Source organism: Seriola dumerili, unplaced genomic scaffold (assembly GCF_002260705.1).
Source record: "Seriola dumerili isolate Sdu_G_001 unplaced genomic scaffold, Sdu_1.0 BDQW01000187.1, whole genome shotgun sequence".
In the NCBI taxonomy this organism is placed as follows: domain Eukaryota; kingdom Metazoa; phylum Chordata; class Actinopteri; order Carangiformes; family Carangidae; genus Seriola; species Seriola dumerili.
In genome coordinates, this window is record NW_019174442.1 from 3,803,527 (window position 1) to 3,816,539 (window position 13,013).

Here is a 13,013-nt window from a genome sequence, read left to right on the forward strand (position 1 = left end):
TTATTATTTATTTCTTTTATATTTAACATTTGAGTTGATGAGTGATTTCAGGTTTGTTGCCTCTTTCTTCCTGGTGTTGTCTGCGCAGGTAGAGAAATCAAGATTAATTTCATCACTTCTTCTAGCCGCAGACGAAAGACATTTATTCTAGTAAAAAGTGTGAAAAACAAGCTCCCACAGATTGAAAACTGCCTGAGCTCAATAATCCATCGCACCAAAACATGAAGCGCTAATTTATTTTTGTCAGAGTTTTCTGTTTCATCATTATTTCATTGTGCCCATGTTGAGCATTTTCATATCAGTGTGTGGATTAAGTAACACTCTGCTTAGTGTCAATCACCTGAAACCCACAGGGGGAAATGAAAGGAAATAATCCCTCAAAACCGTACAAACTTTGACACATACATGCTCACAATAAGCTCCGAGACAGACACACAGAGCGAGCAGGAGATGTCTCTTCAAAACAAGAACGTGTTCTTATTAAAACTCCTGCTGACATTTTGTTCTTTTAACCCTTTACAGTCAGTTTTCCCCTTTTAGTTCTCCTTAAGTACCTTTTAAAGGTCCTTTCAGACAGTAAATGGTCGCAAGCAGCTCCATTAATCTTGAACGCACATATGTTTTTAAAGAAAAGAGAAAAGCAAAGAGCATCACGGTCCTATCTCCTTCCTCCTCTTGTGTGTGTGAAGCTTTTATTTTGAGTTTATTCAGCAGTACAATGTGGTACAGCTTTGTATTCTGCTCCGCGTTTCATCAGAAACTCGATTACACCGATTAAAGTCTGTGTGATCAGCTCAGATCTACAGGGTTTCATTACAGAAACGTCCAGTGAAAGAAGAAAAAGCCACTAAAACTCAGATATGTCTGTTGTTGTATTCACCACTGCCCGGTCTGAATTGTAACTCTCTCTCTGTATTAACCTGTAGTTGCATCACAGAATAGAATAATTAATGTGCAGGTGTAACTTGTTGTTGATTATTGATCCTGTCCGGCAACCATGACGGATCATTACTGACTGTGAGCGGATTAAACAAGCGTGTGTTGAGTTGTTGAGCTTTAGAGATGCAGGTAGGAGCTTTTTGAGCGTTTGGAGAGAAGCAAACAAAGAAGTTTGTTTCCCACTAGTCTCATGGAGGCACGAGAGAGCTTTTGATATTATCATGTAACTCTGAAGGTAGTTCAGCAATGTGTGAATATTTTTCCAGACAAAGCATTCAGTTAGAAGTATAATCAGTAAAGAATATCAACGTCATTTTCAGGCGATGCCGTTTACATTTCCCTCCAAAATCTGTACAGTACAACGCTAATTGAGCATTTTTATTCCGGCTCTGCAGTTGTACTGTGGGTCCTGTGAGGTGGCACTTGTTGCGCGCTAATTGTCGCCTCTTGGGAAATGTAAAAAAAATCTGATTGAATGAGTTTAGCAGGGGCGCATTTCATATATTCACTTAAAACCAATTTATCCTCACCGCTTGAAACTGATGATAGGAGAGAAACTCTTTTGCTAAGTTGACACACACACACACACTCACACACACACACACACTCACACTCACACGCACACACACACGCACCATGGTGTGAGTGTGTGAGTGTGTGTGTGTGTGTGTGTGTGTGTGTTTCTAAATAGTCCATTAGTGTGCTGTAAAAACACAAATTAGTTGAGATGAAGAAACAGACCCACTGGGGTTCAGAGCTAATAGCCTACACAGTCATATAACACACACACACACACACACACACACACACCAACTCATACAGTGTGTCAATAAAGACATTGAGCTGAAATATCACTGAGAATTCACACGGTGATGTTAAACATTCGATTTTCTTTCAGCGGCTCCTCTGTGCGTCTGTGCGTATTAGTTTTGGTGAGTTTGTGAGTTACAGAATATTCTAATGAGTCAAACGTGTGAATTTGTACAGTTTATATATGTGTGTGTGTGTGTGTGTGTGTGTGTGTGTGTGTGTGTGTGTGTGTGTGTGTGTGTGTGTGTGTGTGTGTGTAGCTGAGTTGTAGTACAGTTAGTAATGAAGGACGGTGAAAGGAAAATGCAAAATAAGAGATTGGGAGAAAATGTGCTTTTGCATCACTGAGAGAGAGGAGGAGGAGGAGGAGGAGGAGAGGGGTCACAGAGGTCATTAATGGGTCTCCATGGAGAGATGATTATGCTATCTCTTTAAAACACAGGCATTAGGAGAGAGGTAGAGAGTCTGATGACTAACTTTATGCTCTAATTGCACAGAGCTGGAGGGACAGGACAAAAAAAAACAGCTTGTACAGTCCTTGACATTCCCACCAGAGTGAAGCTAAGGAAAGAACCTGCAGCTCGGCAGAGGGCCTTGAGAGGCAGGTTTCGGTTTCTGTGTTTCCTCCATCTGTAATTGTAGTCTGGCGGCCTGCAGAGAAGACAGAAATGTCAGCAGGGCTCGCGGCAAATTGCCAGAGCAGCTTTTTCCAGAGTGTGTGTGTGTGTTTGTGTGTGTGTGTGTGTGTGTGTGTGTGTGTGTGTGTGTGTGTGTGTGTGTGTGTGTGTGTGTGTGTGTGTGTGTGTGTGTGTGCGTGTGTTGCATACGTGTAGAATGGATTCACTTATTCTGTTGATTTGGGGACAGCAGTCTAATTGGGTGCAAAATAGTTATCCACATTTTTTTCATATACAAACTGCAGTTGCCTTCAGTGTCATCAATCGATTGGGACTCTGATAGTTTGGGGAGATGCACGTCTTTGATGTTTTTTGAGGATGATGTGTCCAATGCAGAGGTTAGTCCAGGGCATATTTAGCCTGGCGATAAACCAAGACTGTAACAAGAAGCAACTGCTAGCGTAGCTCTGTCGCAAGAAAGGTGGTGTCTTGCTTCTTTATGTAATTTATTTATACGTATGTAAAAGAGAAAATCCTCCTCCAGAGTAAATACCTGTAGGTTTCCACACATGGAACTTACCTCAGAGAAAGATGTGAAGAAAAAGGTTCGACAGCTCAATGTCTCTTTGCAGCAAACAGGTGACGGCCACCTGCCTGCACCTATCGACCTGTGCTGGTCTCAAGGAGCCGCGATTGATCACTGTGCAAGACAATACTTTCAGGGAGCTATTTTGGTCCCATTGCAAGGATCTTACTGTTTACTCCAGATAATGATACGCCACACAATAATGCCTACAAAGTTATGGACTAAAAGCAATAAACAAAAAAACCAACTGAAGGTCTGCTCAGTAGAAAAAGAAAATAGCAACAAAAACTGAAAGTTAATCAGCTAAAAAACAAGAGACTACAGTACACGACATTAATAAAGTATTGCACATGATCGCATAATAAAATATAAATTAAATGAGTATTTATTTATTTATTTTTATTGATCCAATTTTCACATCTTTTTCTGCAGATTATGATCCATATAAAAGAGATATAAACCTTTGCTTCTGTTGCATTACGCTGTGAGAGACACAGGAACACTGATCTGCTGCTGATGCCTGCAGACGTGACAGAACTGAATATCTGAAATAGTCCAAATGATTGCCATAAGTCAGTGGGGGAATCATATGGGGAAAAAGCTCATTCAAGGCCGATCTGTGGGTCAGCACTGTGACAAACTCAAATGAACGATTGACAGGCAGCCTCCCCAGTCAGTTCAGGAAAGTGGTTGAGCCGTCAAAATAGAGGAGTTTCACACCCTGACACCAGCTTCATTTTAAACATATCAATACTGTTATCATGTCACAACACAGTGGCAGTGGCACGTCGCCTACATTTAACTTTGGGGTCTTCAGAATTCTGGCAGAAAAACTTACCCTGTTGAAAAACCATCTTTTCTTCTTCTTTGCTGAATTTTGTTGTAGACATTTGCTGTCGATTGATCATTCATCTGGCTTCTCATCATCTGTACATCCATCACTCTGTGCTGATTGTTGGTGCTTCAGTTTCTACATCTCTCTGTGCACAACAAAGAAAGAATGAAGAGATGACTCAGGAAACACACACACACACACAAAGTGTAAGAGGAGGTATTATTTCATCTCTCAGTGTTATGATGATAATGATAGTGGAGAATTAGGAGCTATATTTCTCACTCTATCTTTATTTCTTTGTCTGCTTGCCATACAAGAGCTGTTTTTGACCTTACCAGCAATCTGTTTCACTATTTATCTTCCTTTCCGTGTGTGTGTCTGTTTGTGTGTGTGTGTGTGTATGTGTGTGTGTGTGTGTGTGTGTGTACCTGTGTGTGCACATCCATCCCTCTCAGCTCTCTGCGATTACCACTAACTACTCCTGGGCACAGTAGTTCAGGTATCGATTTTCCTCCTTGTTTGTTCTGTCTTTCTGTCCCCTCCAAACCACTCTGAGAGTGTGTGTGTGTGTGTGTGTGTGTGTGTGTGTGTGTGTGTGTGTGTGTGTGTGTGTGTTGTGTGTGTGTTTGCTCTCATACGTCTATCTTTGTGAACGAATTTCAGTTCCAAAAATGTTTGTACTCTCTGGTTAGATGCTAAACTGCATTTTGTTTTACTGGGACTTTTGCACAATGATAAATAAATGAATCTTGAAACTACAGCATTTATGTGAATGATGGTTCTTCTTCTAACTCCCTGAAACCCTGGACACCGTGAGTTTCTGTGTATTTGTGTGTTTTTGTGTGTTTTTGTGTGTTTTTGTGGTGAACAGCTCATATGCATGGATGGATTATGATACGACAGATTCCAGGGTGGAGACAGGTAAATGGCTCCTAAATAAGATCGAGAACCACAGAATTAAGAACCGTCTATTTGGTTCTGTTTTTTTTCTCCTTGTGGTTGTTTTGTGTGTTTCTGTAGTCATCTTGTGTCTCTTTGTGCTTTGTCAGGAGTGATGGTTCCCCTGGGCCTGTGCCTGACAGACCCATTCAGTAATTTATTCATGCTCTCGGGCACGTCTGTGTTTACGTGCATGTGTGGATAACACATGAAGTCTTGTAGTCACAAATATTAATCTTATTTTTGTAAATTGTTTGTGTGAATTCAGAAGTCTTCAGTAGTTGTTCTCATTAGTCCATAATTTTTTTTTAAGGCTTCTATTGTGTAATGACGGAAAATGTCCAGTAGAGAGCGACAGAGGGCTGTGAACATCTTTTCATTGACAGTCACTGTATTGAACCACTGATCATGTACGACAACATCACAGCAAATATGTTTTAAATAACCTCTTATGTTGGATTATATCTGTCATTAAATCTTTCAAAGACTCAAGACTCAACAGTAGAAATGAAGTAAAAGGCAAGAAACTGAATCTGTGAACACTGACCATTAAGTCAAGTACTCTTGCCATGATGTTAAATGAGAAAAGACTATTTATAAAGACTAACGCTTTGTTAGACCATTTTTTTCCTAAGAACATGGCAAATTTCACATATCCGTATTAAACAACTTGACATTTGTATCTAAAATATCACCAATAAATGGAAATGGTTTTTCTGGCATCATCATCATCATCATCATCATCATCATCACAGCCCATTTGAAAACTAATGATGTCCATAGAGTCTCCTTTGTCCAAAAATTAGGTTCTCCTTCTGTTGGCACCAGTCATTCAGTTTTCAGTGTGGATACCTTTGAATGACAGTAAAAGACAAACACTTTAGTTCAGACATGGTGGATCACAGTTAGTCACACATATATCAGCTGTCAGGACGTATTTTTTTATATGTAGTACCTCTGGTGTCCTCCGGGGGGCAGTAAGAGGCCTGAGCGTGTGATCTACCTGCAAATAAAAGCCAAAGAAGAAGTTTCAGCGTCAATGGAGGGAACTTTGACAGTGTAAACATCAGTGTGTCAGTGCCTGTACACTTTGGGTGAACTTAGAAAACTTTCTATCTTCTTTAATCGACAGATCATTTCACTTGAGGCAAAACGAAAGGTTTGTATCACACCAACGTTACTTTTACAGTGTTTTACCAGGACATTTCGTAAAAACCTGCACGATAACAGATAACAAGTTAGCTAACAAGGATAACGTCAAAATAAACTCTAGTTAACGTCAAAGAACATTTGAATTCGAAAAAATAATAATTTAAGACATTTTACAATGTGTGTTATTAATGTTAACAATAATAATAATAATAATAACACATAGTGTTCGACATCGTTTTTTCATCATTCCCCGTGTTATGGGGTTGTAGCGAAAGGTACGAACGAACGTTACTAGCTAGCAAACTCCCAACGTTTGAATAACAATGTGTAAATTGGTGACATTTTGTTATGGAGCCACAACAGTTTATTGGGGCAATAAGTAAATGAAAATCAACAGTTGCATTAAGTGCACACATTGAAGCTCAGTTCTTTAAAATACGTTTAGATGTTGTCTTATGTAAATGTTAAAGATGCACTGTAAAAACTTAAATAAGCTATTTTAGTATTTCACGTGTTTCCACTGCTTGCTGCTTAGTCGCTTAAAGCAGTTTTCTTTTAATTTAAGCAGGAGAGAACAAAGATTTTCTCATTTTTATTTTGGCATACGTTCATTACACATGTATGCCTGTGCCCCAGTGCCTGGATGGGAAAATTAATATATGTCACCGACAAATTATGTAGCAGATAACTTTTCTAGGATGCCTCTGTGGTTAGTGCATCATCATTGTCTGTGGCACACATGTATTTTACTGACTTGCTTTGTGCTTTGCTGTCACTCTCACTACTTCTTGCTCTGTTGCTTCTTCCTGCTTTGTCTTAGGGAAAACAATGAGTGGAGGGGAATCCAGGAGAGGCTCATGGAGGGGTGGGGGTGGAGGAGGGAGAGGAAGAGGAGGAGGAGGAGGAGGAAGTGGTGGTGGAGGATGGAGAGGAGGTGGGGGAGGATGGAGAGGAGGTGGAGGAGGATGGAGAGGTGGTGGGGGAGGATGGAGAGGAGGTGGAGGAGGATGGAGGAGTAGACCATGGAGAGGAGGATCAGGGGGAGGAGGGAGGGGTTCAGGAGGAGGAGGGTGGAGAGGTGGAGGTAGTCCTGGGTCAGGAGGATCCGTTAATACCTTCAGCACTCAGAGAGGTGAGTCAAATTTGCTTTTCCATTTGACATATATCCAGTAAATCTGCATCCACTCTTGTTTGGCACAGAAAAGGAGAACATGGGGAAGCTTTTATTTTACATCAGCTGAAACAAATGAAATATAAACATCTTCCTCTAACATTTACCTGATGACAATGAAATTATACATAAAAGAAATGCAACACTGCTGACTGACTGCCCTCTGTCTCTCCAGCTCTTTGTCAGACTACCCTGGATGCACTGTGTCCGTACAAAGGATGGGCACTGTACTTCACAGAAGGTACATGTGTAGCTGTGTTTCACATGATGATACGGACACAGATTATGATATAATGATCATGATAATGTGACTTTCTCTGTGTCTTCATGTGCAGGCTTCATACAGAGCTCACCTAGTGTGGAGAAGATTAAAGTGTTTGAGAAATATTTCACTTCCAAGATTCAGCTGTATGACAAGGTCGGTCTGTCTATCTGCTTGTCTAGCTTTCTGTTTAATAAACTGATTGTTGGGGTTATCATTTCTCAGTATAGTCTGTCTGCCTGTCTAGGTATTTATGATGAGAAGGGAAATATTCCATGCCAGTTAAAAGGAGCATTCTCTTGTGTGCAGGATGAGATTGAGCGTCAGGGCAGCGTTCTAGTGGATTACGCAGACTTGACTGGAGACAAGACTGTGCGTAAAGCGCTTCCTGACCTAACCACAGAGCTGAAGGAACAGCCAGAGTTGATACTCAACTGTTTGGGAATGGCTGTTCACCAGGTACACACACACAGTTGCTGCTACATGTGTGTTACAATCTATAATCTTCAGAACGTATACATACCATGAATATTTATAGTCTATTAAATACTTATAAGCCTTGATAAATGAATATTTAATGTGAAGATGAACACTGAAAATTAATTCTTTACATTACCTCATTAGTAGCAGCTCTCTCTAATTGTAAAAAGATCTGTGTGTGTGTGTGCGTGTGTGTGTGTCTGTTTTTTTCAGGTGTTGACTATAGATTTGGAGAAACAGGCTGCTGAGTTGCAAGGGGAAGAGCTTCCTGTTGCCGCGCCAATCATCAACATCCCTCACATTAGTGCGAGGTGATGCTCAATTTAGTTGTTTGCTTGACACTTGCACTACTGCGGACTGTGAATGACGATGACTTTGTTTGTGTAAATTTTCCACAGGCTGTATAACTATGAACCGCTGACTCCGCTGCGGACACTGCGTGCCAGTGTGTTTGGGCGGCTGGTTTGTGTGAAGGGAACAGTGGTCAGAGTTAGCAATATCAGACCTCTCTGTACCAGGATGGCCTTCAGATGTCTGGGCTGCTCACACACACAGTCTCTGCCACTGCAGCATGGGAAATATGCAACACCTACCAAGGTATGCAAACACACACACACACACACACATAGCTCCAGCTCACTTTTTTTCCTGCAACATCTTTTCCATATTATGATATTTCCTCGACTTATACACAAGCAATACTGTGCACATAACATACAATTTCCTTATAAGAATGTGCACATAATCATCTTTGACAGCATTTTGTTATCATGGTTTACATTTGTGTGTATGTACATGTGTCTTTTATCGCCTAGTGTAGCCAGCCTGACTGTCGCAGTCGTTCCTTCACCCCCAGCCGGAGTTCTCCTCTTACACACACTGTAGACTGGCAGATTATCAAGTGAGTATATCATATGCAATTGAACAACAGTGGAAAAACTGTGTTGAGACGTGGTGAACTAAAATCCTTGTAACTTAACACTTGTTAATTGAGGGCAAGAGAGAATGTACTGTTTCGGTTCCAGCAGTGGTCCGTGAACGACATTTTGAAGTTGTTCTTTTTGATCATAAGTAAGAGGAGGCACCATTTAAATTTTTGGTACTAGAAAAGCCGCTGACATGGGAACACCAAAAAATCTGAATCAGGGCCGAGAGAATGTGTTTATATTAGCTGTTTCTCTGATCAGAAGGATTCGGGAGGGAGGGCGTTGAAATATCTTCATATCAGAGTGGCAGCTACAGCAACTGGTCATTGTGCAAAGTGCACTTTATCAGAAGTTGCACAAAATGTTGTTGTGGCAGGTTAGCTCTAATAAAAAGTGAATATTGTGACAATGTCCCAGCTTTTCTCGGAACATATTCTGATGCAAAAATATATTATTTGATATTGATGCTACTTCAGGGTGCAGGAGTTGATGAGCGGAGAGCAGAGGGAGACTGGACGAATCCCACGCACCGTGGAGTGTCAGCTGACCTCCGACCTCTGTGACAGCTGCGTCCCTGGAGACACTGTAACTGTGACAGGGATAGTTAGAGTTACCAGCGATGGTAAAAACACACCTAAACACACATAAAGCGTAGGAAGTTAAATATATACTATATATATGTGGGGTCCAGAAGTCTGAGACCACTTTCGCATTCAAGTGGTCTCAAACTTTTGGACCCCACTGTACATATATATATATATATATATAAAACCATCAACCTATATTTAAGTACGAAATGAATATGAAGTGCTCTTCTGCTCTCACAACCACTGTCACAGTGACGACAAACATGACACACAAATAACATACTTATTGTTTGCAGGTAGTTCCCGGGGGAATAGGGATCAGTGTATGTTCCTCCTCTACCTTGAAGCCACATCAGTCAGTAATACTAAAGGTACTGTAGCTGGTACTGTGTGTTGTATTTTTCTAGTTGGTCTTGAATTATGCAGGTACGTATAACAGAGCAATAAGGTGTGTCTTTTGTTAATGTGCAGGTCAGCACTCCAAGTCAGGTCAGGGGTCAAGAGGGTCGCTTGAAGATCATTCTGGAGGTGAGGAGTTCAGTCTGAAAGAGCTGTATGCCGTCCAGGAGATCCAGTCTCAGCCTGACTTACTGAGACTCATAGTACAGTAAGATATTCATTACCTACAGTGTTACATGTAGTTTTAATATTAGTCCTATTTTAACAAACGCTCTCTCTCTCCCTCTTTCAGCTCTTTGTGTCCTGTCATCTATGGTCATCTCGTGAGTTGTGCCTTCATCCACATTAAGAACACCAACAACAACCTTCATCACAAAGAGATACTTGTGATTTGGTTGAATACACTAATATAATGCACACCAGATAAACGGGGGAATTTTTGATTACTTGATGTGTCAAAAATGATAAAAGTTGTACACCTGTTTTCTTGTGTCCCTAGCTGGTGAAAGCTGCCCTCGCCTTGGCCTTGTTTGGTGGCAGACAGAAACACACAGACAAGAACAGTGTTCCAGTCAGAGGAGACCCACACATCCTGATGGTGGGAGACCCTGGACTGGGGAAGAGTCAGATGTTACAGGTAACACGAGTATTACTAAACATTTGTCATTTTGTCACTCCTTAGCTGAGGTTGTAATTGTAATACATGTCTACTCTGTTTGTGTTTGTGTTTTTGTGTAGGCAGTGTGCAACGTCGCTCCCAGAGGAATTTACGTATGTGGCAACAGTACCAGCACCACAGGTAAATTGTTAGTACTACTCCCCCTAAATTATATTGCATGTGTTTACTTTCTGAACAGCTATTCAGTTTTATTGCAACATTACCAAACTGGAAATGTCATATTTATTTTAATTTTATTTTTTTTAGGATTAACAGTGAGTTTATCCCGAGATGCAGGAACAGGAGATTATGCTTTGGAGGCTGGAGCCCTGGTGCTGGCTGACCAAGGTAGGAAAGAGTACAATCATTGGTTTTAAAAGTGTATTTGTGCCTTTTAATTTGAAACGATGGGTACAGGAAATGGAAGTAACTAGCTATCATTAAGTCACATAGACGTTTATTACCTATTGATATTCACTCTGACCACCTGCGTGCTACATGCACACCACTGAGGTACCTGACGAAACCCTTCATAGTCAGACTGGCCATGGAGCGTACCAGGACAAATCCTGGTGGGCCGCCGTGTTCCAGGTGTGTGTACGGGACAAATCCTCACTTCATCGACTCAAGCATCCGTTTTATTCTCTCTCTCCGCCTCTTCTCTTTAGGTTTGTGCTGCATTGACGAGTTTGATAAGTTGGGCAACCAGCAGCAGGCTCTGTTGGAGGCCATGGAGCAGCAGTCTGTGAGCCTGGCTAAGGCCGGAATAGTTTCCTCTCTGCCTGCAAGAACGTCAGTCGTAGCTGCTGCAAACCCAGTCGGAGGACATTACAACAGAGGCAAGACTGTCTCTGAGAACCTCAAGTGAGTAAAGTCAATGTCAGTAAAAGAAATGCATTTTTTAGCTATGTTGTATGATATTACTGTGTATCTGTAAACTGATTAACAGTATGTATGTTTGTGTCTTTAGAATGGGCTCAGCTCTCCTCTCTCGCTTTGATGTTGTCTTCCTCCTCCTGGACATCCCAGATGAGTCACATGACCGCCGCCTGTCAGAGCACGTCATGGCAAATAGGGTAGGAAAAGGCAGAACCAGCAGTGCCACAGTCACCAGGGCCAGCAGTGAAATGGACACCTCCATCCTGCTAGAACACTCAGACATGCCGCTGTCTGAACGCTTGCAGGTAAAAAACAGACCAAACAAGCACTGTGAACACAAGAAGGAGATTCGTATCGGTCAAACAGTCCTTTGTATTTATGCATTTCATGTTTGTTTCAAGATCCCTGCAGGTGAAACTGTAGACCCCATTCCAGCCTGCTTGTTAAGGAAGTACATCAGCTATGCTCGTCAGTACGTCCATCCCTCGCTGTCTCCAGAAGCAGCACAAACACTTCAGGACTTCTACCTCTCACTGAGATCTCAGGCGCACTCTGCCGACACTACACCCATCACCACAAGACAACTGGAGTCTTTAATTAGATTAACCGAGGTAAGTTTTATGTCTTTGTGGCCGTCGGCGTAGTCACCATCAGACCTTGCAGCATGCGGTGAATTAAGACATCTGCTTTTTCTGCTTTAGTTTCAGGCTAACAAGAAGAAAAGATAGAATTTTTCCAGCAGTGTCCCAGTACTTAACTGTATGTGTTTGACTGTGTGTTTTTGTGTAGGCAAGAGCCAGGCTGGACCTCAGAGAGACGGCTACCAAGAGCGATGCTGACGATGTGGTGGAGATCATGAAGCACAGGTGACACTACGGGAGACTTTGTGTGAACTAGGGCTGCAACTATGGTTGTTATTGATTAATCTATATACAGAGAGAGAGAGAGAGAGAGAATTTTAAAACATATTATCCCACATCAAAACCATACAAAACCATTATAGAGTTGGTTACTGTGACGGCATCAAGTAAGAACGTTAAGATTTTATGTCACATGTGCAGCCTGAGCGTTGAAGCTAATGTCAGATGTAAATTTCTCTTTCTACCTCTGTGTGTTGTGTTGTGTTGTGTTGTGTTGTGTTGTGTTGTGTTGTGTTGTGTTGTGTTGTGTTGTGTTGTGTTGTGTTGTGTTGTGCAGTCTGGCTGATACATATTCAGATGGTCTGGGCAATCTGGACTTTGACCGCTCTCAGCTTGGATCAGGCATGAGTCAGCGCAGTGCTGGAAAACGACTGATCAACGCTCTGCACTCTCACGCACAGAGGACCAGTCAGAAGCAGTTTGACCTACAGATGCTTCGAAGTATCGCAGACAGACTGAACATCAAGGTGAAATGCACATGCACTTGATAAAAACTCATAAAACATAATAATAATAATAATAATTTTCACTCACCCCCAGATTTTTAGTTGGTCTCAAATGATGCTGGTGCTACACTAAAAACTGTATCATTACATTGTATGCTTGCTTTAGGTGATGGACTTTGAAGGTCTGGTGAGCTCCCTGAATGAACAGGGTTTCCTCCTGAAGAAAGGATCCAAGCTGTACCAGCTGCAGACAGTCTGATTCAGAATATGTGCCTGCTCCTAACTGCACCTCGCTGCCAGGTCAGTGTCAGGGATTCATGAAAAGGGTATCTCTCTGCAGAAAAGAAAAAACAAACTAAACAAATGTATGACTGATCGTACTTGTGATTTGGGTTTAATAGAATTAG

General features: G+C 41.6%; 1 protein-coding gene across 1 annotated transcript; it reads left to right on the forward strand.

Moving 5' to 3' along the window:
• The first annotated feature begins 4,671 nt into the window (after positions 1 to 4,671).
• mcm8 (minichromosome maintenance 8 homologous recombination repair factor) lies at positions 4,672 to 12,978 on the forward strand. The gene is made up of 22 exons (XM_022752864.1): positions 4,672 to 4,708; positions 4,837 to 4,878; positions 6,927 to 7,010; positions 7,225 to 7,290; positions 7,385 to 7,467; positions 7,621 to 7,770; positions 8,005 to 8,102; positions 8,190 to 8,388; positions 8,607 to 8,692; positions 9,194 to 9,339; positions 9,601 to 9,675; positions 9,776 to 9,911; positions 9,996 to 10,026; positions 10,203 to 10,340; positions 10,442 to 10,502; positions 10,629 to 10,709; positions 11,030 to 11,225; positions 11,332 to 11,545; positions 11,642 to 11,851; positions 12,030 to 12,106; positions 12,438 to 12,627; positions 12,773 to 12,978. The coding sequence occupies exons 1-22, from the start codon at positions 4,672 to 4,674 to the stop codon at positions 12,863 to 12,865; spliced, it is 2,493 nt and encodes an 830-aa protein (XP_022608585.1). The 3' UTR covers positions 12,866 to 12,978.
• Positions 12,979 to 13,013: the final 35 nt, after the last annotated feature.

What these genes read in the sequence shown, in the direction of transcription:
- mcm8 (XM_022752864.1), top strand. Translation starts at nt 4,672, where the DNA reads ATGGATTATGATACGACAGATTCCAGGGTGGAGACAG. An exon ending in AGTTAGAGTTACCAGCGATG is followed by an intron (nt 9,340 to 9,600) that starts GTAAAAACACAC and finishes TATTGTTTGCAG; the next exon opens with GTAGTTCCCGGGGGAATAGG. An exon ending in CCTGGTGCTGGCTGACCAAG is followed by an intron (nt 10,710 to 11,029) that starts GTAGGAAAGAGT and finishes TCTTCTCTTTAG; the next exon opens with GTTTGTGCTGCATTGACGAG.